General features: G+C 41.1%; 1 protein-coding gene across 14 annotated transcripts in view; it reads right to left on the reverse strand.

Moving 5' to 3' along the window:
• SNAP91 (synaptosome associated protein 91) overlaps positions 1-21,790 on the reverse strand; it is a 146,314-nt gene that overhangs the window by 108,272 nt on the left and 16,252 nt on the right. For all 14 annotated transcript variants that reach the window (XM_045010914.1, XM_045010913.1, XM_045010918.1 and 11 more), the window contains exons 3-4: positions 1,810-1,952; positions 171-246 (exon numbers count right to left, since the gene is read on the reverse strand). In XM_045010914.1, coding sequence (XP_044866849.1) covers positions 171-246; positions 1,810-1,952 — 219 coding nt within the window. The remainder of the gene's footprint in view (positions 1-170; positions 247-1,809; positions 1,953-21,790) is intronic.

Genomic DNA, 21,790 nt, shown 5'->3' on the forward strand with positions numbered 1-21,790 from the left:
GTTTGTCAAATGAAATCCATTTTAGAATGGATTATCCCCATTTTGGCTTCACATGCTCCCTAATTCATAACTTTCAATGGGTCTCTACTAATATAGATTAGCAAGGCCTATGACATATTAGCAGTATCTTATTGCTAAAGTTTAATACAGACAGAAGAACACATTCTTACCATGTGATCCACTTTTGTCCAAAAAATTGCTGAGATTGAATAGCGTGTTTCTAGATGCCAAGTACTGAATAAATCTCTGCAAGACACAAAAATGCAAGTCAATTTCCTCTCCCTTACCTCTTCATTCCAGTTCAGATTTGCAAGCAGGTAGAAATTAGAGATGATCATATGTACATATAAAGGGAAGGTTCAGCTGATCTCCTGCTAACTGACCTGAGCCACTCTGACTCACGTGGATATAGATGGTCAAAGTAACAAAGCCGGATCCAGATTAGAACTTCCTCAAAACTTGGGAATATGGAGGGAGTTAGAACCTATGTATTTGGCTTGAGGCTTTGGTTGTTCTCCTTAACAGTTTTAATAGCACTCATAAAATGAAACTTAGACTACTCTACTGTCCTGCCCTTCCTCTAACTGGTGGACATAAAAGGTGGAAGACAGTTAAGGAGCAACAAGATCTATTAGTTTGCAAGTGGGCAGAACAGAGAATAATGCTATTAAACTGATTATTTGTATTACAGTAGCACCTGGGAGTCCCGGCTGAGATCAGGGTCCTATTGTATTAGGCATTGCATATATATGGAGCGCTTCATTTACGGAAAGACAGCAAAAATGGGAAAGCACATTAGTAACCAATAGGGTGACCAGATGTCCCAATTTTTGGGTCTCTCTTATATAGGTTCCTATTACCCCCCCCCACCCCGTTCTGATTTTTCACACTTGCTGTCTGGTCACCCTAGTAACCAACTACAAAAATTTGACACGACAGACAAATGGAGTTGGACTAGGAATTGTGATGCAGCTACATAGAGACAAGTGCATGGTGCATGCACGTGCGCACACACAGTGGCAGGCTAGAGAAGAATTATTTCTTTCCACATGCAAAGTACAATTGTAAAGAGGCTGAATTCGCTCTATGAAGTTTTATATTTAAAGAACCACTAATTGAAGAGAAACTATCTGAAGTTAATGCAAACAAGGATTAGGAAAATATGATCTGAGAGATGCTATTAAATTTGCATACAGTGAAGAAAGGATAATCATTTGTATAGCAGACATTAACTAGGACAATGGTCTAAAGAGTTCTGGCTATATAATGAATAAAAATGAAATGGGTAATGCTGTGTTAGTATAAAATTCAAGTTTTAGGCAAAACAGAACACATTAACAGAGGTCAGAAAGACCTATATCAGAGAACCAGTCACAGGAGGCATGCAAAAGTGAGGATTCCACAACATTTAGAGTTTTCCCCCTACCTATTTTTTCCCTTAAGACGTTCTCAGTCATTATGGTCATAAACAAGCATATTGCAAAGTTACAGCTTAAAAATTAGAAACTAAAATTAAAGTTACACAGAATTAAGATGAGGCAGAAGTTAAAGACTGAATGATTACCTGATCTATTATGTTGACAAGTTACAATTGCTGGAAGGAAAGCCTAACTGCTAGTTCTGTACTGGCTCTCAATATCTCCAGCTTCAAATTAAGTTTGGAAAGTAGCAATTGACAAGTGTAGTCCTTTGTTTTCATGAAACACTGAACAATTAAAACAATTAAAAAAGTTATTTTTAAATTTTCAATGACCTATCCCAGAATTTCTTCAGGGTAAACACAGTCTTATGAGAATTCCATTTGCTTACCTCATTGCCATGAACCATTAGATGATGTGTTGTAACTAAGGCTTTGAACACCACCACCCAGCTACTATTTGTTGCTCGCTCAAAGAGAGTATCAGCCATTTGAGGAATATTAACGTTGGTCTCATTGGTTGCCTGGATCAAATCTATAAAGAAAAAAAAAACCTGTTACAATAAGTACAGAAAAGACAAACAGCATCTGGTAGACTAGACTAGGAGTTTCAATGAGACTGATAATGACAGATAACACAAGAGTCCAAAGTCATTTACCATAGTATCTGTCCTCAAGGCTGTGAGAGTGTTCTGGCCACCCCAACACAACATTTATTCTTAAAAGGGTGATCAAAGAAGTTATACCAATTCAATTCGAAGTTATCAAAAGCTACTTTGGATTTAAAGACAAATTTTGGTCTTATGTGAAGTAGGTGAGAGGATAAGACCAACTATTGGTGGTTATCTAGTAAAGCAGGCTCTAAGGATAAGTCTACACTGCAAGTAACCTGTAGGTGGTCCATGCCAGCTGACTCGCAAGGCTCAGGCTAAGAGGCTGTTTAATTGCATTGTAGGTGTTTGGGCTCAGGCTGGTAGGAAAGTGACAGACAGGGTCCTGCCTGAGCCTGAATGTCTACACCACAATTACCCAGAGTCCTGTGAGCCTGAGTCAGCTAGCACAGGCCAGCCATGGGTGTCTAACTGCAGTGTAGCCCAATCCTAAGAGGCATGCCAGCATGCCTTTGCAGATCTCACCAGAATACCAAGGGTGTATCAGCCAGGACAATATTTTAATGGTCACATTCTCTGTAATAGACTTCTGGCAATAATGCCATGTCTCCTGAGAATCATAAGTGACCCCATGTCTCCTGAGAATCATAAGTGACCCCATGTCTCCTGAGAATCATAAGTGACCCCATGGACTCTGCTCACATAGGCCAAAGAAAGCTTGATATCTGTTATTGAAGAATTTAACTTTTATTTTCAGAGGAGTTTCTAGTTCTTGTTGTAAAGCTATCCTTCAAAATGTTAACTGCTGCAGTGACATCGTCCAGTGTCTCCATAGCTTTTGGCAGCAAAAAGAGTGATAAGGATGTTGATTTTATGTAAGCCATTTTCTTAACTTATGAAAGCTTCGACCAGCAGATGCATACATTGAGTTAATTATGGGTGCAAATCAAACCCTCAAAACCCAGAGGCTTTGGGGTAGAGTGGGGAGTAGAATATATAGAAATATCTGGTGCTGGGGAAGAGAAGGAGAGGAGGGAAAAAAAAAAAAAAAACCACACACCATACTATGGTTGTGGGATTCTATATCAGATACCCAGATACCAAAGTCAGAGCCTGGTGCAAGGAGAGCATGTACAAGGAATTCAAGCACTCTTCCCAGCCACAAGAGAGATAGGAGTTGTTTATTTTCCACTACGGCATTACTGGTAAACCCAGTCCTCCCCGATCCATCTGTTTCATTAAGGCAGATATCTAGCAATGTTTTGAAATCTTAACACGAAAAAGATTACAAAAATTCAACCAACCAGTCTCAGAAATAGGTTTGGCACTACAGCCATAATAAGAACACAAATGGGGCAGAGTCAATTCTAAAATACCCTCAGTCACTAGAACCTTGCCTTGGATGCAGCTGATGGCTACAACAGCAGTCTTTTTTTTTCAGTAGATCAAAAAAACCTAAACCTTCAAACACCAGAAGCAGGTCCAGGAAAACGTACTGAAGCAACATGACCCAAAATTCACTGTTGTCAGTAATTTTGAATTTGGAAGCAACACTTGTGCCCATGCAGAGGTCCACTGATATGAGTCAAAAGCCACACAGCACTTAAAGAGTTCAAGCATGCAGATCTTAATGGGCCTAAGTTTAGTCATAACTAGTGACAGCAAAAGGGATGATAGAGCAGAATACGAGAGTTGACAGATCATGATTACTTACGTTTATCATGTACACAAAAAACTAGAACTAGAAACATTAAAGAGATTTTGATTTATTACTCTAGAGGGCAACACACGACTGTTTAGAAAAGCACGTATGTAAGGCTCTTTCTTCTTCTTCGAGATGCATCCAAGCATTCTAAATGTTAACTGTTCTAACTGTGAGCCCAGCACTTTTTGACCCATAGTCCAGGACCCTGCTACCCTCTACAGAAGAATCAGTTTACAGCAGAAGTGAAGACATACTCCCATCTTCTCTCAGAACTGTGTCAGTGTGGGTAATAAGAGTTGTAGCTGCTCTATACCTCAGGATCAGACCCAATATCCTGCAGCTATTCCTCACCCACAATTTGCAAGGAGCACCAATACATTGCATCAATGATTGAAGTAGTTCAGTCTTCATACCTATTAAATCCCAATTATGTTTGATTAGCTGACATGGCTATTTAGGTCACGTCACAGTTTATTTCTAAAGCGATACATACTGAAGGTCATTAGTACTGTGTTAAAAACACAGCATTCCAAAATTTAGACTGCTATTGAATCTAGTTCTGCATGTCACACAGTTTTGTAACTTACAGAAGTGTTCTGCCAGAAGAGAGACATTTGAGGAGTTAGCACAATCACTAAAAAGCACACTTACATGCTCATAAATATGTATACTACTGTACCTGATGCAATACAGGCAGTGCTTAATTGTAATGAAAGAGGTGCTGGTTCTCAAGCAAATTTTTTACATTCATAACGGATGTGGCAAGCCTAGAGGTGCCGGGGCTCAGACCTGGCACAAATTAAGCCCTGACTATAGGAAGTGAGAGACTTTTGAAAGTCAGTACAATACACAAGGGCAATTTCCCAGTGATTTAAGTGCAAATGTGGGCCCTGGATTATATCAGCCTTCCCTGGTTGATACTGGAAGTATGAAAATCAAGGGTGTTTGAATCTGAATGTTACCCTAAATTTAAATGGATTTGTTAAAGGAAATCTAGGACCCAAATTCAGAGGAGGGTTTACCGTCTAAGAAATACAATACACAAGAGTCATCTGGAAGATGGTATCCAAAGCAAATGGAACCACCAAAAAATTATTTATAAACATATTTATAGGCAATGTGCTCATATAAGTCACTAGGAGAAGGAAACTGAAATAACCTATAGCTCAGCCATTACCAGAACATCTGTGTTGTGTTTACAACTGTTTTACCTCCAAAGGAAACAAGAACTGGGAAGTGTGGAACTAGATATATATGGTGTGATAAATACTCCTATCCTGCTGCTCTCACCCGAAGAGCATCCTTAAGTACAGGCTTAAAAGATGTTTTAAGGGGACAATAATGATTTAAATCACTTTTCTAAATGTACAGTATATTAAAATGTGGTGTTTTAGTATCACCTCTTTAATTGATCTTTGCTAAAAGTGGTGCTCCTAAAGGGCAAAATACACACTAGTAATTACATAATATTGGCGCATCAGTGATACAACCCAATTAGCCTCAGGAAAACCTCCACAAAGATATTGCCATTTCACCCACTCCTACACATTACACCAAGGCAGCATGGCAGCATTTTATGCTCTCAAAGCTCTAATAAATACTTTCCACTTGATGAATTTTTGCTGTTCAGTCAGGTTGACATTTGTCTATTCACAACACTATGCTAATGCATTAAGGGTGGAGTTTATTCACTTAGTGAAAGCCCTAAAAGCAAAAAAGTCTGGAGCAGTTTAGTTTACACACTACCAAATTCAGCTAATTTTTTTATCAGCCTAAAACACTTCTGACCATCCTTATGCGTAAAGTATAGCAAGCAAATACTTGTTAGCCGGTGCCACAAACAAGGTCTGCAACTCAGAACAAGCCCTACTGCAGCAGTGAAATTGAAAAGCATGAGGGATGGAAGAAAAATAGGAAAACAATTCATGACCTGATCCATCCCCTTCATCCCCACAAATCATGAAGCAAGGCATCAGGAATCAGTGCAACAGATATCAGCAGGATGGAGGGCAGAGAAAGCATGTAAAATATTGACATCATGTAAGTTTGTAAACACCTAGAAATAAAAGCCTATGCAAGTAACCCAGAGAATAATAAACTATTTTTATTTAAGACAATGAGACAGATGGCACCAAAGGGAAGGTGGCTAAAGGCAATTGTTTTTGCCTGCCAGATTTTCCAATTCCTGTGTTTACTCCTCAGTATGTACATTTTAATCTGAAACTCCCTTCAGGTGAGGGGAATGAAAGACAGAAGCATTCAACTGACTCAGCAGCACTCTACAGTTTGTCCTACATGACATCTTTCACCTGTTGAAAGGGAAAAGCCAAGTAGAGTAATAATGCTAAGTTTTTAATTGAATTTATGAAGTCTCAGTGGTTTAATACAGGCATGCACATAAATAAGAAATTAAGCCTTGGACAAGAAAGGGACCTGAAGTAGTACAAGAATGCAGGTAAGCTGTTAAAGAGCCAACACTAGAGAAAATTTTATTACTCATCAAGAACCAATACAGATGGGACTAAAAAGAAGCTTGCCATTTGGGAGCAGTTGAAGAATATGATCAAGGCAGAAAGATAGCCTTATTGGGGTCTGGAAGTATCTACATGGGGAAGAGATTTCTGATATATGAACCCTCTAGTGGACAAAAGGAACAAGATCAATGACTGGAAACTTGAAGATGGATAAATTCAAACCAGAAATAGGGTGAAAATTAAGAGTCAGGATAATTTGTTATAGCTTACCTAGGGATGTGGCAGTGCTCCATCACATGAAATCTTAAAAAATTATCTAATCTTTATATTAAGACTATATGGTCTAGCCAACCAGAAGTTACGGGCTTGATACTGAAGTTACTAAGAGAAGTTCTATTGCATGCTTTATGTGGGTCAGACTAGAAAGGGGTCGGCAACCTTACCAAAGTGGTGTGCTGAGTCTTCATTTATTCACTCTAATTTAAGGTTTCACGTGCCAGTAATACATTTTAATGTTTTTAGAAAGTCTCTTTCTACAAGTCTATAATATAACACTAAACTATTGTTATATGTAAGGTAAATAAGGTTTTTAAAATGTTTAAGCAGCTTCATTTAAAATTAAAATGCAGAGCCCCCCCGGACTGGTGGTCAGGACCCAGGCAGGGTGAGTGCCACTGAAAATCAGCTCGCATGCTGCCTTCAGCAAACGTGCCATAGGTTGCCTACTCCTGGACTAGATGATCATAACAGTCCTTCCTAGCCTTCAAGACTACAAAAGTAGTATAGCTGGAAGGATTTTTAAAGTGAAACCTACAATGCAAGGTGAAAAAGATGTCAGAATGGGTAGATATGCTTTACCTTCTAGAGAGAAACTGAGTTGCTGTATTTCTGTCACGTTATTGTTCGGATGATTTTGACTCTGAGCTACAAGATGAAGTTACAATATTCAAGATAAGACATGACGGTTTCAGCAAAGGCACAGTCAATATCTGCAGAACACAGACTACCATTTCACATGAACTAACTACGTGGTACATCTTATAGCACTAAACAGTTTCAATATTGTGTTAACTGTGCTCTCATTCCAGCTTCTACACCAATTTTTTTTTTTTAATTAACAGGTATTGTTTCTCCCCATTTGCCAGTTTTCAGCTCCATTATGACTAAACATCTTATTCACAAGAGAACTACCATATTTCTATTTTCAGTCTTGCCAACATGTTTATACTTGGCACAGCCCTTATCCCTTGCATGGCAACTAGATTCTCTAACTCACAACTACATTACAAAAAAAATAACTTTTTTTTTTGAGTGATTTGTTCCAGGTGTGTGGCTTGATCCACTCCCTTAACAAGGAGGCAGTGCTGACCTATTTTGGCTGGGCTTAAAAGCTAGTGACTAGTGAACACTGAAGCAGCGAACAGCTAGCAACCAGCAATGGAGTTTCTGTGCAAAATATTTCTCTCCTGGTCTAGGGACTAGGAAGAAAAGATGATGGCTATTGAGGCAGCACTAGATGTGACCTAAGGAAGAGAGAAGACAAAGAAGATGATTGAATGCAGAAGCTAATGGGATGTACATCATCCTTCAGTGCTATCTGATGGAAGCTACTTCATGCATGTACTACAGTAGGTCAAACCAGATATTATAGGGATTACAGACACATGGTGTAATAGCACTCATGACTGGAATACAGATATTCAAGAGTATGTGCTGTACAGGAGAAATAGAAAAAGGTAAGGTGTTTGGGTTGTGTTGTACATCAATGGTGCAGTAAACTATAAAGAAATAAGTGACTGTTCCATTCACAAAGTTTGTGTCAAAAAATCACTTTGGGGGAAGGATTGTAAGAGAAATTATATAGGGACAGTGTTAGGGATCTGCTATAGACTCCCCCAGGGTTAGAAACAGCTATGGATAGAGATCTCTTTAATACTAGAGAGAGCCACTACTAGGATTTGTGAGATAATGGGAGACTAAATGCTACTAACAATTGTAGAGCCCAGTTATTCCTGGATGTGATAGACAGTTTTCTTCACCAAACAGGAATGCAATTTTAGACTTGGTTTTCGTAAGTAGGTGAGGACATCAGAAGTCCTGGTCATAAGAAATACCCTTGGATTGCATGACCATAAATTGGTTGAGTTAAATTAAAACAGAAGGTTAATCAAAACCAGGCTGTCAACTAAGTTTTTTTTTTTTAATTTAAAAAAAAAAAAAAGGAAAAAAGGCTGACTAAGGGAAATTAAGTGAATTAGTTGAGTCAAACTGGAGGTTTGGAATTTCTTTAAAATCAACTATGCAATTATCTACAATTCTGATCCTAAACAAAGCAGGGGAGGGGAGAGGAGAGGGGAAATGTATAGGGAAAAGGCTTCAGTACCAGTTGGATGAATAACTATTCCTAACCTTTTTTTGAGGTGAACAGAGATCCTACAGGGAATTGAAAAAGGTATTGCTCAAAGAAAGCTACATCTTGGAGGTTAGGAAATGTAGAAATAAGAGTCAGAATTGCTAAAAGTCTAACTGAATTAGCTCTTGCTAAGGAAATTAAGAGTTTTTTAAATTTTATAAAAAGAAAGAAAGAGAGAGAAAGAGTAAGATTGGATCACTCTGCAGTGTGGACAGGAAGGAGATTCAAGGTAATTTTGGGCCATAACTAGATTAAGTAAATTCTTTGCCTTTTGGGGGGGGGTAGGATGATAATATGAACATGGGCATGAAAGCAGAGAAGAGCTACTAGAATGCTCAAGGGAATTGAGAGCTTATCTTATGTGAGGAGGACAGATGAATTTTGCTTGTTAATGTCACAAAAAGAAGGCTGAGAAGGGATAGGATTACCTCCCTGATGTACAGAGAGCAACCATCACATAGGGTGAAGAGCTAATAAAAGCTCAAGGACAATGTTGCACTAGAACAAGTAGAGTATAAACATGCTATGACCAAATTAGAAGGTTTAGGAGAGATGTTATGGAACAGCCTCCCAATAGAAGTTGAGGGGGCAAACAACTTTATTAGTTTTAAGAGGTAGACAAGTTTTATGAGTGCAATTGTATGACAAGGTTGCTTATGATGGTGGGATCCCTTTTAGTTTATATTTTATGCTTCTAAAGCTTATGTTTCAAGACTTCAGTTGGACACCTGCAGGTGTCAGGAAAGGATTCTACCAACCCGCCACCCCCGATTCCTCCTGCATCCCACCAATGTATTCTCAGGGTTTTTGGTCTCCTTCCTCTGAAACATCTCAGAGGTCCTCTGTATTAATGCCTCTAGATGTAGCCTGGAATATTATACAGAAGTTCTGGGTAACCTTGAAGACTGGAGTGACAGAAACTGGATTAAATTCTATAGCATAGAATGGAAAATCATCCACTTAGGAACTAATAATAAGAATTTCTGTTATAAGGTGTGGGGGGGGGAGATTATCAGTTGCAAATGACAGAAGAGGAGACAGGCCTGGGTGTGTGAACTGATCATAGGATGACTGAACCACTAATGTAATATAGCTATGAAAAAGGCAAATATTATCGGATGCCTTGACTGATTTGGCCTTTCCAGTACAGAGAAGTACTAATGCCATTGTACAAGGCACTGGTAAGATTTCATTTGGAATACTGTGTATAGTTATGGTCACCCATGTTCAAGAAAGATCAATTCAAACATGTTCAGGATCTAGCTGATCACCATATGCAGGGCCAGGAAGGAATTTCCCCCCCCAGATCAGATTGGCAGTGACCCGGGGTATTTTTCCCCCTTCCTCTGCAGCATGGAGTGGGGTTGTTTGCCAGGATTACCTGGATCTCGTCAACTCCCTGCCATTGCCGGGACTTGGGGCACCGGTGCACCTTGAGCCCGCCTATTCTCTGCCTGGGGCACAGAAGTCTAGTCTCCTATAGGCTGTTATACTTGGTTTAATTTTGGCTACTGCATTTAGTGTGAAGATGCTGGGTGATGTTGGTGACCCACAGTATATAGATGGTCAGGTTAGATGGTCTAGTGATTCCTTCTAGCCTTAAACTCTGAGTAATTCAAGCTTTCATACCAGCATGAGTGCAGTCATTTGTAACAAAACATTGAACCTCTTTAGTTAAAATGAAATTTTTAAAAGCCACCAAGAACTCAACCTTCCTGTATTAGAGGCAGAACTGGCAGACACACCTATACTTGAAGATGCCTAACTTTCCATTTTAAGATCCTATTTTCTGTTGCTTCCCTGAGCCAAATGTCAACCATTCCGGCTGATTTTCCATGCCTGGTGTCCAATTTAGTCTGAGGTTTGGCTTTTTTTTTGTTAAGAACATTTCTGCAAAACAATTCATCCGTTTCCTACAAGGTTTGGTAAAAATTAGGGCTGTTAAGCGATTAAAAAAAATCATGATTAATTGTGCGATTAATCACACTGTTCAAAAATATTTAAATAAATTGTATTCTATTTATGTTTTCTACATCTTCAAATATATTGATTTCTATTACACAGAATACAAAGTGTACAGTATTCACTTTATATTTTTTATTACAAATATTTGCACTGTAAAAATGATAAATAGTATTTTTCAATTCAGCTAATACAAGTATTATAGTGCACTCTTTATAATGAAAGTTTAACTTACAAATGTATAATTATGTACAAAAAATAACTGCATTCAAAAACAAAACAATGTAAAAAACTTTAGAACCTATAAGTCCACTCAGTCCTACTTCAGCCAATCACTCAGCCAAACAAGTTTGGTTACAATTTGTAGGCGATAATGCTGCGCCCATCTTGTATACAATGTCACCTGAAAGTGAGAAAAAGGCATTCACATGGCACTGTTGTAGCTGGCATTGCAAGATATGTGCCAGATGCGCTAAAGATTCATATGTCCCTTCATGCTTCAACCACCATTCCAGAAGACATGATACTTGTATGAGGTGAACTGAAAAATACTATTTTTTTCATCATTTTTACAGTGCAAATATTTGTAATAAAAAATATAAAGTATAAATACAGTGTACACTGTATTCTGTGTTGTAATAGAAATCAATATATTTGCAAATATTAAAAAGATATAAAAAATATTTAAATAAATGGTATTCTATTATTGTTTAACAGTGCGACTGATTAATTTTAATTGCAATTAATTTTTTTGAATTAATCGCGTGAGTTAACTGGGATTAAATTGACATCCCTAGTAAAAACAGATCTTTCCTAATGCTGAAAAATTCTTATGTTTTGTTGAGAAGCTCTAGTGTGTCCATGTTCTAGACTACAGCCTTGAAAAAGTTGGCAAGGGGTCCCCTAAGGGCCAAGAGGAAACTTTTGCTGCATGGTGAAAATCCACCCAAGTTTGACCAAGTTAGAAGACTGGGGGGATCCCCCAAGAGTTGCATATGTTAGATATAGACTTGTTAAAGCTTCTCTGAAGAGTCCATCTTCACTGAGGATGCGGCAGCACAGGGATGCATGGGTTGAACAGACCTTTCCCTGCAATTGCTCCTCTGGGCTGTTAGGGTTGCCAATCCTGCAGGATTGGCCTGGAGTCTCCAGGAATTAAAGATTAATCTTTTAATTAAAAGATTATGTCATGTGATGAAATCTCCAGGAATATAGCCAACCAAAATTGGCAACCCTAGCTGTTGTGGTGCCAGGCTCTAGAACTGAAAGCAGCCAGACTTCTCTCCTGAAATCTCAATGCTCTTCCTAAAAATGCATTTTGTTTTTTATTTCGTTTGACCAAATCCAACTTGTTATGCTTTGACTCATAATCACTTAAAATCTATCTTTGTAGTTAATAAATCTGTTTATTCTACGTGAAGCAATTTTGGTTTGAGATAACAAGCCTAGTACATATCAATTTCTTTGTTAAATTGATGAACTCATATAAGCTTGCAGCATCCAGCGGGCATAACTGGACACTGCAAGATGGAGGCTCCTAGGGTTGTGTCTGAGACCGGAGATATTGGCTAGTGTCATTCGGTTGCACAATCCAAGGAGCAGCTTACATGCCAGATGCTGTGCGTGAACAGCCCAGGAGTGGGGGGGTCTCACAGCAGAGCAGGGTAAGGCTGGCTCCCAGAGTCAAGGATTGGAGTGACCTAGCAGATCATCGGTCCGGATAACATCAGAAGGGAACGTCACACTTTAAATCTTAATTAGGGTGACCAGATGTCCCGATTTTATAGGGACAGTCCCGATTTTTGGGTCTCTCTCTTATATAGGTTCCTCTTACCCCCCACCCCCTGTCCTGATTTTTCACAGTTGCTGTCTGGTCACCCTAATCTTAATGGAAGAGCCTCTTCAAACTCTTCATATAATTCTTCATTTTAAAGTCATGCATAGGCTACATTTAGCTAAGTTAAAAAGAGTTTTATCAAAATGAATGGTCATGCTCACATCAGCTGAAATTATTTCTAAATGGTGTCATTGTGACAGAAGTAGCTCAACCAAACATCATGGCTAATTTCCATGTTGCAATTCTATTAGTTTTAGTGAGTCAGATTGAAGGCAACTCTACACATGACCAAAATTGTTAAGAGATCACTTGTACGCAGATGGAAGGTTAATTAACATTGCCAGCCAGTGATGGTTGGAGCCAGAGAGCTAAATGGGGGGGGGCGGATCTGCAGTGGGGAAAGACCAGCAACACAGATTCTTGTCTTGGTACCCTGTGACAGTGCTGGAGAAATTTTTAAAAGCACAGATAGCCCTGGCCTCCTGAACCAGCCTTCCCACCCAACAGTCTTCTTCTGCCCAGTCTTCCCCTCAAATTATATCTATGGCCTGCCCCCCCATCTCATCGCCCTGGGCCCTCCCTACCACAGAACCCTCCCACTGTTCTCTCCTCCCATTCACCATGCCTAGTAATATCCCACCCCCAAAATGTCTGCCCAATCCCTACCCCACTCCCAATCAGGTTTCCAGAGGTAAACATTACTGTTTCATTTCCTTACTACAATCCAACTCCAGTTTCATACCCTGGAAGTTAGCTATCTATAGTAAAAGTGTTAAATGTGATCAGGCATCCTGCCAACTAAAGGGAAAAATCAATTGCAAAGTCAGTCCCTGATTCACAGGTACAGCACAGCGGCTTTGGTAATCCAGAACAATCATAAATCCAGGGGTACAACTGCTCTGAGTCATCTGACTAGCCAAAAATGTGAGTCAATGAAGCTAGACTCTAAAGTCAACTTTAAATCAAAGGAATACCATGGGATATCTGAGTTGGTTTAGTATGCGTTTGTGAAGCATAACAAGACAATTCCAAGACCAAAAACCTACATCTATGTTAAGCTAGACTTCTTTATATTACTGATAGGTACGATCAACTGTAAGAAAAGTTACAGGAGTGTTCAGATTCCTTTAGTTTATTGGAACAGACATGTTAAGGTATGAAATGCACACTTAAGGCATCCAAAACAACCTTAACTCTGCCCTGCAGTAACACGAGCCTATAAACTTTGTTCTTTTCTGACTTAAGATCTTATCCTGCAAACCTGTACTCATGCAATACTTTTTGCACACTTCACTGGAACTGCCGAGTGCCCAGCACTCTGGGCCGGGCGGGGGAGGGGGGATGGCAGGAGGGAAACAGGACAATGTTAAGTGCCTAAGTACAGATTTAGAACTTAAGGCTAAGATTTCTTTTCAAAAATAGGATCCTAAAAAGTTTTACACCAGACCAGGACCACCAGTTCAATTTGCTTCCAACTGCCCTGTCAAAAATGGGAACATTGGTAGAAAACCAATTATAACACCTTTTAACAAGCTAAGACCCCAAGAAATTACTTTATTTGAAAATTGAGACTCCCATGTACAATTTTAGTTTCTTGTTCCAAGTAAATCAGTATGAAAAACAAAAGTTGTAAAATTTGTTTTAAGAAAGTCTGATCAACCGTAAAACTTGAGATACTACCTCCTAGCAGAGACTCATTACTGAATCTCTCTCACACACACACACTCACTCCTGTAAAAATCGTATTTAGCAATTTTCAAGGCTATCTTACTGATTTATCAAATAAGACAGGGGGAAACAAAACACTCATTCACTTGATTCGCCTGTACACCTCTACCCCGATATAATGTGGTCCGATATAATGCGAATTCGGGTATAACACGGTAAAGCAAAGCTCCGGGGAACAGGGCTGCTTTACCTTGTTATATCTGAATTTGTGTTACCGCAAGCAGTTCCTCTGCGCCCACCCATTACTTGCTGCGGCCCTCCCTGGGGCCTCCCGTCCCGGCTCACCTCTGCTCTGCCTCCTCCCATGAGCACGCCGCAGTTCCGCTTCTCCTCCCTCCCAGGCTTCCTGTGCCAAACAGCTGATTGGCGCAGCATGCCTGGGAGGGAGGAGGGAGAAGTGGAGCTGCGGCACACTCGTGGGAGGAGGCGGAGCAGAGGTGAGCTGGGGCAGGGGGCAGTTCCTCTCCCTACCCCGATATAACACAGTCTCACCTATAACACAGTGAGATTTTTTGGCTCCTGAGGACCGCGTTATATTGGGGTAGAGGTGTATTTCAGCTTTGTTCCAGTCATACATTATTTCCTCTGACCACACAACTTCAGTTTGTTTTAATTTCCTTTATTGTGCAACATATGCTGTTCTCAATCTTCAGTTGCATTGCCTAGGCAGCTGAAAGGAAACTATAATACATGATAAGTAATCAATCGTGGTTAGACTAGCAAAACTAAAGTCATGTTGTAAGCAAGACTTCAGGAGGGTGAAGGGTCTCTAATGCGGTGGAGATAGTCTTATAGGTAACCTTTGGGCATGAGTTTTCTGTTAAAACTCTGATCCAGTTATTTATGCTGTAGTTATTAATAAGATTCAATTCACCATTACCGGGCAGGTGAATCTTTGTGCAACCACCTGCAAAGTATCTGAAAAGTTTAGTACAACAAAACTTGGAGTTCTGACTCCTAGTGCCTACCTCATTCTCTTAAATATTTTGGATAATTTGTTAACTTCATAGGCCCTTTACTAGACAGAAAATTTTGCTCTTCCGCCTTTTATAATTACATCTGCCATACAGCCACTGAGTGCCCCTGGTGATGCTCCAGTCCACTTACATTCACATTTGTCTGCAGCTTGTTCTTGGTCCTAGAGTAGCAAGTGAACCTGGCTTTTTAGGAACTGTATGGGCAATACTTCACAGTAGGGTGACCAGATGTCCCAATTTTATAGGGACAGTCCCGATTTTGGGGGTTTTTTCCCCCCTTATATAGGCTCCTATTACCCTCCCATCCCCTTTCCCGATTTTTCACCACTTGCTATCTGGTTACCCTACTTCACAGCATGGGGTAAGTGTGTCACTCATGGTAGAAATGAGACAGGACTATTTACAGTGAACATAGGGCTGTTTTTTTAATTCAGGTTCTAGACAGACACCTTACAGTTGTCCTTGGCTTTCTGGGGCTATGGCTACATTAGCGCTTCAAAGCGCTGCCGCGGCAGCGCTCCCGCGGCAGCGCTTTGAAGCGCTAAGTGTAGTCAAAGCCCCAGCGCTGGGAGAAAGCTCTCCCAGCGCTGTCCGTACTCCAGCTCCCTGTGGGGAATAACGGACAGCGCTGGGAGCCGCGCTCCCAGCGCTGGGGCTTTGACTACACTGGCGCTTTGTAGCACCGCAATTTGCAGCGCTGCAGAGGGTGTTTTTTCACACCCTGCTGCAGCGCTGCAAATTTGCAAGTGTAGCCATACCCTAGGTAGATATACTACACAAAAACAGCGCCTATGACAGACACAGGATCTCCCCACGTCCTGGCCTGGATGAGAATTTATGAAAACAAGGGCTGCTTATTACACTTCAGTAATAATTGTGGGCCTAGCCAAGCTGTTAATCTGGAAACCCCTCAACACCAATCAGCAGAGAGCACAGCATAACATAACTCACATCTGGTCTATCACACTCATTGCTCCAACACACTGTCATATTCATTTAAAAGGGAGTGTCTCATAATATATCATTTGCAAACTAACAACATGCTGATGGCTACTATCAAAGAAACCTATGTACCAATGCTGTATGTGAAATTATGGATACTTTACTTCCTGATATGTTTGAGTCTAAACAAAGGACGCAAAATGGGTTTCTCCCCCCTCAACAACGGAATATATATTTACTTGTCTGACCAGCGTGATTGCAGGCAGAGGATAATGCAAGTATATTTACATCCAAGGGACATGGCCATCAAGCTAGCAAATGGGGGAGGTAACCACTTAATCACTATGGGGAATGCAGTCTGCATCCCCAGGAAGCCTTCCTGGCTCTTGAAACAGAGACAGTGAAGTTTGGGGTATTATAAGGGGAGCAAAGACATTCATCAGCTCCTCAGTAAACAAAAAACAGCACTTAGATCAGGGGTAGGCAACCTATGGCATGCATGCCAAAGGCGGCATGCAAGCTGATTTTCAGTAGCACTCACACTGCCTGGGTTCTGGCCACTGGTCCGGGGGGCTCTGCATTTTGATTTAATTTTAAATGAAGCTTCTTAAACATTTAAAAAACCTTATTTACTTTACATACAACAATAGTTTAGTTATATATTATAGACATAGAAAGAGACCTTCTAAAAATATTAAAATGTATTACTGGCACATGAAATCTTAAATCAGAAATAAATGAAGACTCGGTACACCACTTCTGAAATGTTGCCAACCCCTGAAAGATTCTGTGAGGGTTGGATACTAGCTGGAATAGTCAGTTGTGCTGGAGAATGCTAATGCAGTTTCTTCACCAAGTCATTAGGCAAAGCTATGTCTTGCTAGAACTATTATTCCGATTTTACATAAACCGGTTTTGTAAAACAGATTGTATAAAGTCGAGTGCACGCGGCCACACTAAGCACATTAATTCGGCGGTGTGCGTCCATGGTCCGAGGCTAGTGTCGATTTCTGGAGCCTTGCACTGTGGGTAGCTATTCCGTAGCTATCCCATAGTTCCTGCAGTCCCCCCCCTTGGAATTCTGGGTTGAGATCCCAGTGCCTGATGGGGCAAAAATCATTGTCGCAGGTGGTTCTGGGTAAATGTCGTCAGTCATTCCTTCCTCCGGGAAAGCAACGGCAGACAATCATTTCGCGCCCTTTTTCCCTGGATTGCCCTGGCAGACGCCATAGCATGGCAACCATGGAGCCTGTTTTGCCTTTTGTCACTGTCACCGTATGTGTACTGGATGCCACTGACAGAGGCGATACAGCAGCGCTACACACCAGCATTCATTTGCTTTTGCATGATAGCAGAGACGGTTATCTGTCGTTCTGTACTGTCTGCTGCTGTCATGAGTGCCCCTGGCTGAGGTCGGCCGAGGGCGCAAAGACAAAAATGGGAATGACTCCCCGAGTCAATCCCTCCTTTATGGTATCTAAAAATAGAATCAGTCCTGCCTAGAATATGGGGCTAGCGTACTAGAGAACCAGTGTACCAGAGAGCACAGCTGCTCCATGTCAGACCCCGCTGAAATGATGAGCTGCATGCCATTCACGGGGGGTGCCCCGCAACAACCCCACCCGTTGCTTCCCTCCTTCCCCAACCTTCCTGGGCTAGCGTAGCAGTGTCCCCCCCATTTGTGTCATGAAGTCATAAAGAATGCAGGAATAAGAAACAGTGACTTGTTAGTGAGATAAAATGAGGGGAAGGCAGCCTCCAGCTGCTATGATAGTCTAGGCAGGACATTAAGCTGTGTGGGGGAGAGGAGCCCAGCATCCTGCTGCTATGAGAGTACAGAAGCTTTTTTTTTTTTTTTTTTTTTTTTTAAACCACACACATGAAAGGGAGGGGGCTGATGAAGCTCAGCCCCCAGTTGCTATGAGGAGGACGGTTATCAACTGTTCTGTACCATCTACTGGGAATCATTCCTATTTTTACCCAGGCGCCCCCGGCCAGCCTCACCTGAAGCCAGCCAGGAGCACTCACGGGCTGATGACGAGAACAGATACTAGTCCTACTGTACTGTACCGTCTGCCACTGGGGAGAGGGGAGAGGATGCTGCTGTTTAGCTCTCCAGCACCCCGTCTACCAGCAGCATGCAGTAGACATAGGGTGACATTGAAAAAAGGTGAGAAACGATTTTTTCCCTTTTCTTTCCATTACGCTTGTCACGCAGCACTGTGCTGAGTCCCTGCTGTGGCCTCTGAAGATTTTTTCAAGTGCTTTGTCATTTCGTCTTCTGTAACGGAGCTGTGATAGAACAGATTTGCCTCCCCATACAGCGATCAGATCCAGTATCTCCCGTACGGTCCATACCGGAGCTCTTTTTGGATTTGGGACTGCATTGCCACCTGTGCTGATCAGAGCTCCACGCTGGGCAAACAGGAAATGAAATTCAAAAGTTCACGGGGCTTTTCCTGTCTACCTGGCCAGTGCATCCGAGTTCAGATTGCGGTCCAGAGCAGTCACAATGGTGCACTGTGGGATACCGCCCGGAGGCCAATACCATCGATTTACGGTCACACTAACCCTAATCCAATATGGTAATACCGATTTCAGCACTATTCCTCTTGTCAGGGAGGAGTACAGAAACTGGTTTAAAGAGCCCTTTATAGCGATATAAAGGGCCTCGTTGTGTGGACGGGTGCAGCGTTAAATCGGTTTAATGCTGCTAAAATCGGTTTAAATGCGTAGTGTAGACCAGGCCTCAGTTTTCCCTCAAATCTTGTGATGACAGCATTGTTCCCCACTTAATTACTTTTTGAATGTGTACTTCAAATACCATCTGTCCTATAAGATTACTCCCACTGACTTTTGGGAAGACAATGCTCCTAGGAGCCCAAGGCCTCCTCTACATGGGAAAGTTATACTGACATTAGCTACGGTGTGAATTTAAGCAGATATACCAATATAAATCCCAGTTTGGACCCTTATTCCAGAATAAGTGGCCCTTGCAGTTTAGCTTAAGACTCCTCCTGACAAACTGAACTGAAAAAAAAAATGCCTCCTATTCTGGAATAGGAGTATCCATATAGCTGCAGACTTTAACCAGAAACTGCTCAGCAGGTTACCTGTCTCCAGCACCCAGTTCCCAATGGGATCCAAACACCAAATAAATCAATTTTACTCTGTATAAAGCTTATACAGACAGATAAATTGTCTGCTCCCCCAGGTGTGCATCTCTTTCTATCAGTGTTCTAGAGGGCAGACAGCTATCAAATCACTTACTCTGGGTTCATTAATAATGAAGAGTGATTTTATTAAGTAGTATTTAAGCAGTTTCAAGTAATAGACAGAAGTAAGTCACCAAGCAAAATAAAGCAAAAAACACGCAAGTCTAATCCTAATACATTAAGAAACTGAATACAGGTAAATCTCACCCTCAGAGATGGTCCAATAAGCTTCTTTCACAGACTAGACTCCTCTCTAGTCTGGGTACAGTACTTGTTAGTTCCAGCAGACATCTTAGGTGGAAAGCAGGAGTTCTCTCGTGACTGGCCCCCTTTGTTCTGCTCCACCCCCTTCTATAGCTCTGGCACAAGGTGGGAATCTTTTGTCTCTCTGGGTCCCCACCCCTTCTTCTAAATGGAAAAGTACCAGATTTAAAATGGATTTCACCATGGTCACATGTCCCTGTGAGATCTCATTCTTCATTACCCATGAGCTGGCCCACATACACACAGGAAGGCTTGCAGGTAAATAAACCCATTCACAATCAATTGTCCTAGTCAATGGGAGCCATTGAGATTCTAAGCCACCATTAATGGCCCACACTTTGAATAATTACAAATGGACCACAGAATTATACTTCATATTTCTAGCTTCAGATACAAGGATGATGCATGCATACAAATAGGATGAACACACTCGGTAGATTAAAAGCTTTGTAAGGATATCGTCCAAGAGACCTTTTGCATAAAGCATATTCCAGTTATGCTTATCAATGTGAATAATGTATTTTCATAAAGCATATGGAGTGCAATGTCACAAACAGAAATCTGGGTTTTTTGGCAGAGGGGGAGTACACTTTTGAGAAGCTGCAGCTGAAAACAGAGGCTGGGAGAAGGCCAAAGACAGCCAGAGAAGCACTGATAATGTGATCAGAGAGAAAGCAAAGAGGTTTTTGGGTGGAATGCTAGCTGGACAAAGAGGCTTGAAAAACTGAGCAAAGAAACTATCTGCTGCTTGATTCCTACTGTGTTCAGGGAAACAAGACTTTGTGCATATTTTTGTAAACAAACAGGATTACATCAAAGACGTCTCTGCCTCCATCAATTTCTCTTATAGAAACAACCTGAAAGACCCAGAATATTGGATACCCACCTTTTGACCCAAGTGGTTAACAATGAATACTTTATTAATTTAGAGGCTAACTTGCAGTCTGGCCTCATAGGAGAATGATGGGATTGTGAATGTGCCATATCTGCTTTATTCATTTTCAGTTTAGTGACTAATGGGGGGGGGGGGGAATCTAGTAATTTCCCTAAATTACTACCAAATGAAAGAGTAGTTCAAAGAATTCCATACATTTCAGGGGTACTGAAATTAATGTAATCTGAAGTGGGAGGAGGAAAGTATTTTACAAGAGCGTTTGGGATAATCCGTTCCATGCCAAATGCATCAGATTTAATCTGAGTTATTATGGGTCCCAGAAATAAGTATCTGCATTTGTAAAATGAGTACAGAGCACTCATGTTCTAGGTACTTGATGTTATATTTAAAGTAACAATAACTCCCTGGCTAGGGCTATTTAGCACTCCATTTGGTAGAGAGCTGTAACAAGGGAATCCATATCCCTGCTACTCCAGAAGTTCCTTATTCCATGGCAGAGTTGTCCCTATTAATTTATAAAGTCAGTCACTTTCAATTTTGTTTTATTCTGTACAAACCTCCTGTAGTTAAGTTTCTTCTATAACAAGCCCCTTTCTTTCTTCAGCATAGTCCTGCACACCCCCCGCCCAAATCTCCTCTATCATTGATCATCTGCTTATTATTGCATTGCTATGGTTTCATTTGTCACTATGATGAGTCACTTTGCTGACTCAATAACATGTCTGTCGCATCTTACGCTGGGGTTACGTTCCACGGTCAGCCTGTAAAGCGAAAACCAGTCAAAATGACCCTTGAAAATCCCTTAAATCACCCATAAAGTACAATTGCGTATACAACCCTGTACGGTACTACGTATCGTATACAGCAATGTACAGTATACAATAAAGACTACATATGCAAAATATAATTTTACAGTATTTTTAACGAGACAAGAATAAAAAAATGAACAGTATAGTACTGTAAACCCGAACAGTCACCAGTCATCCTGGATATTCTTGCTAGTCTTGTACTGTACACACTCCAATGATTAGGGCTTGGCTACACTTGCAGATGTGCAGCACTGGGAGTTACAGCTGTCTTCGTACAGCTGTGTAGGGGAAGTGCTGGAGTGTGGCCACATTTGCAGCGGTGTTGGGAGTGGTGCACTATGGGCAGCTATCCCAGCGTTCAAGTGGCTGCAACGTGCTTTTCAAAAGAGGGAGGTGGGGTGGAGTGTGACGGAGTGTGGGGGAGAGAGAGAGTGGATTTTTGGAGCCAACACTGTGTCAGCTCCCTGCCTTGCAAATTCTGACCATTTCCCCGACGCCTCATTCACTCTTAAATGCAAACAGCCTGCAGACCCGATAAGCA

Source organism: Mauremys mutica, chromosome 3, assembly GCF_020497125.1.
Source record: "Mauremys mutica isolate MM-2020 ecotype Southern chromosome 3, ASM2049712v1, whole genome shotgun sequence".
Classification (NCBI taxonomy): Eukaryota; Metazoa; Chordata; order Testudines; family Geoemydidae; genus Mauremys; species Mauremys mutica.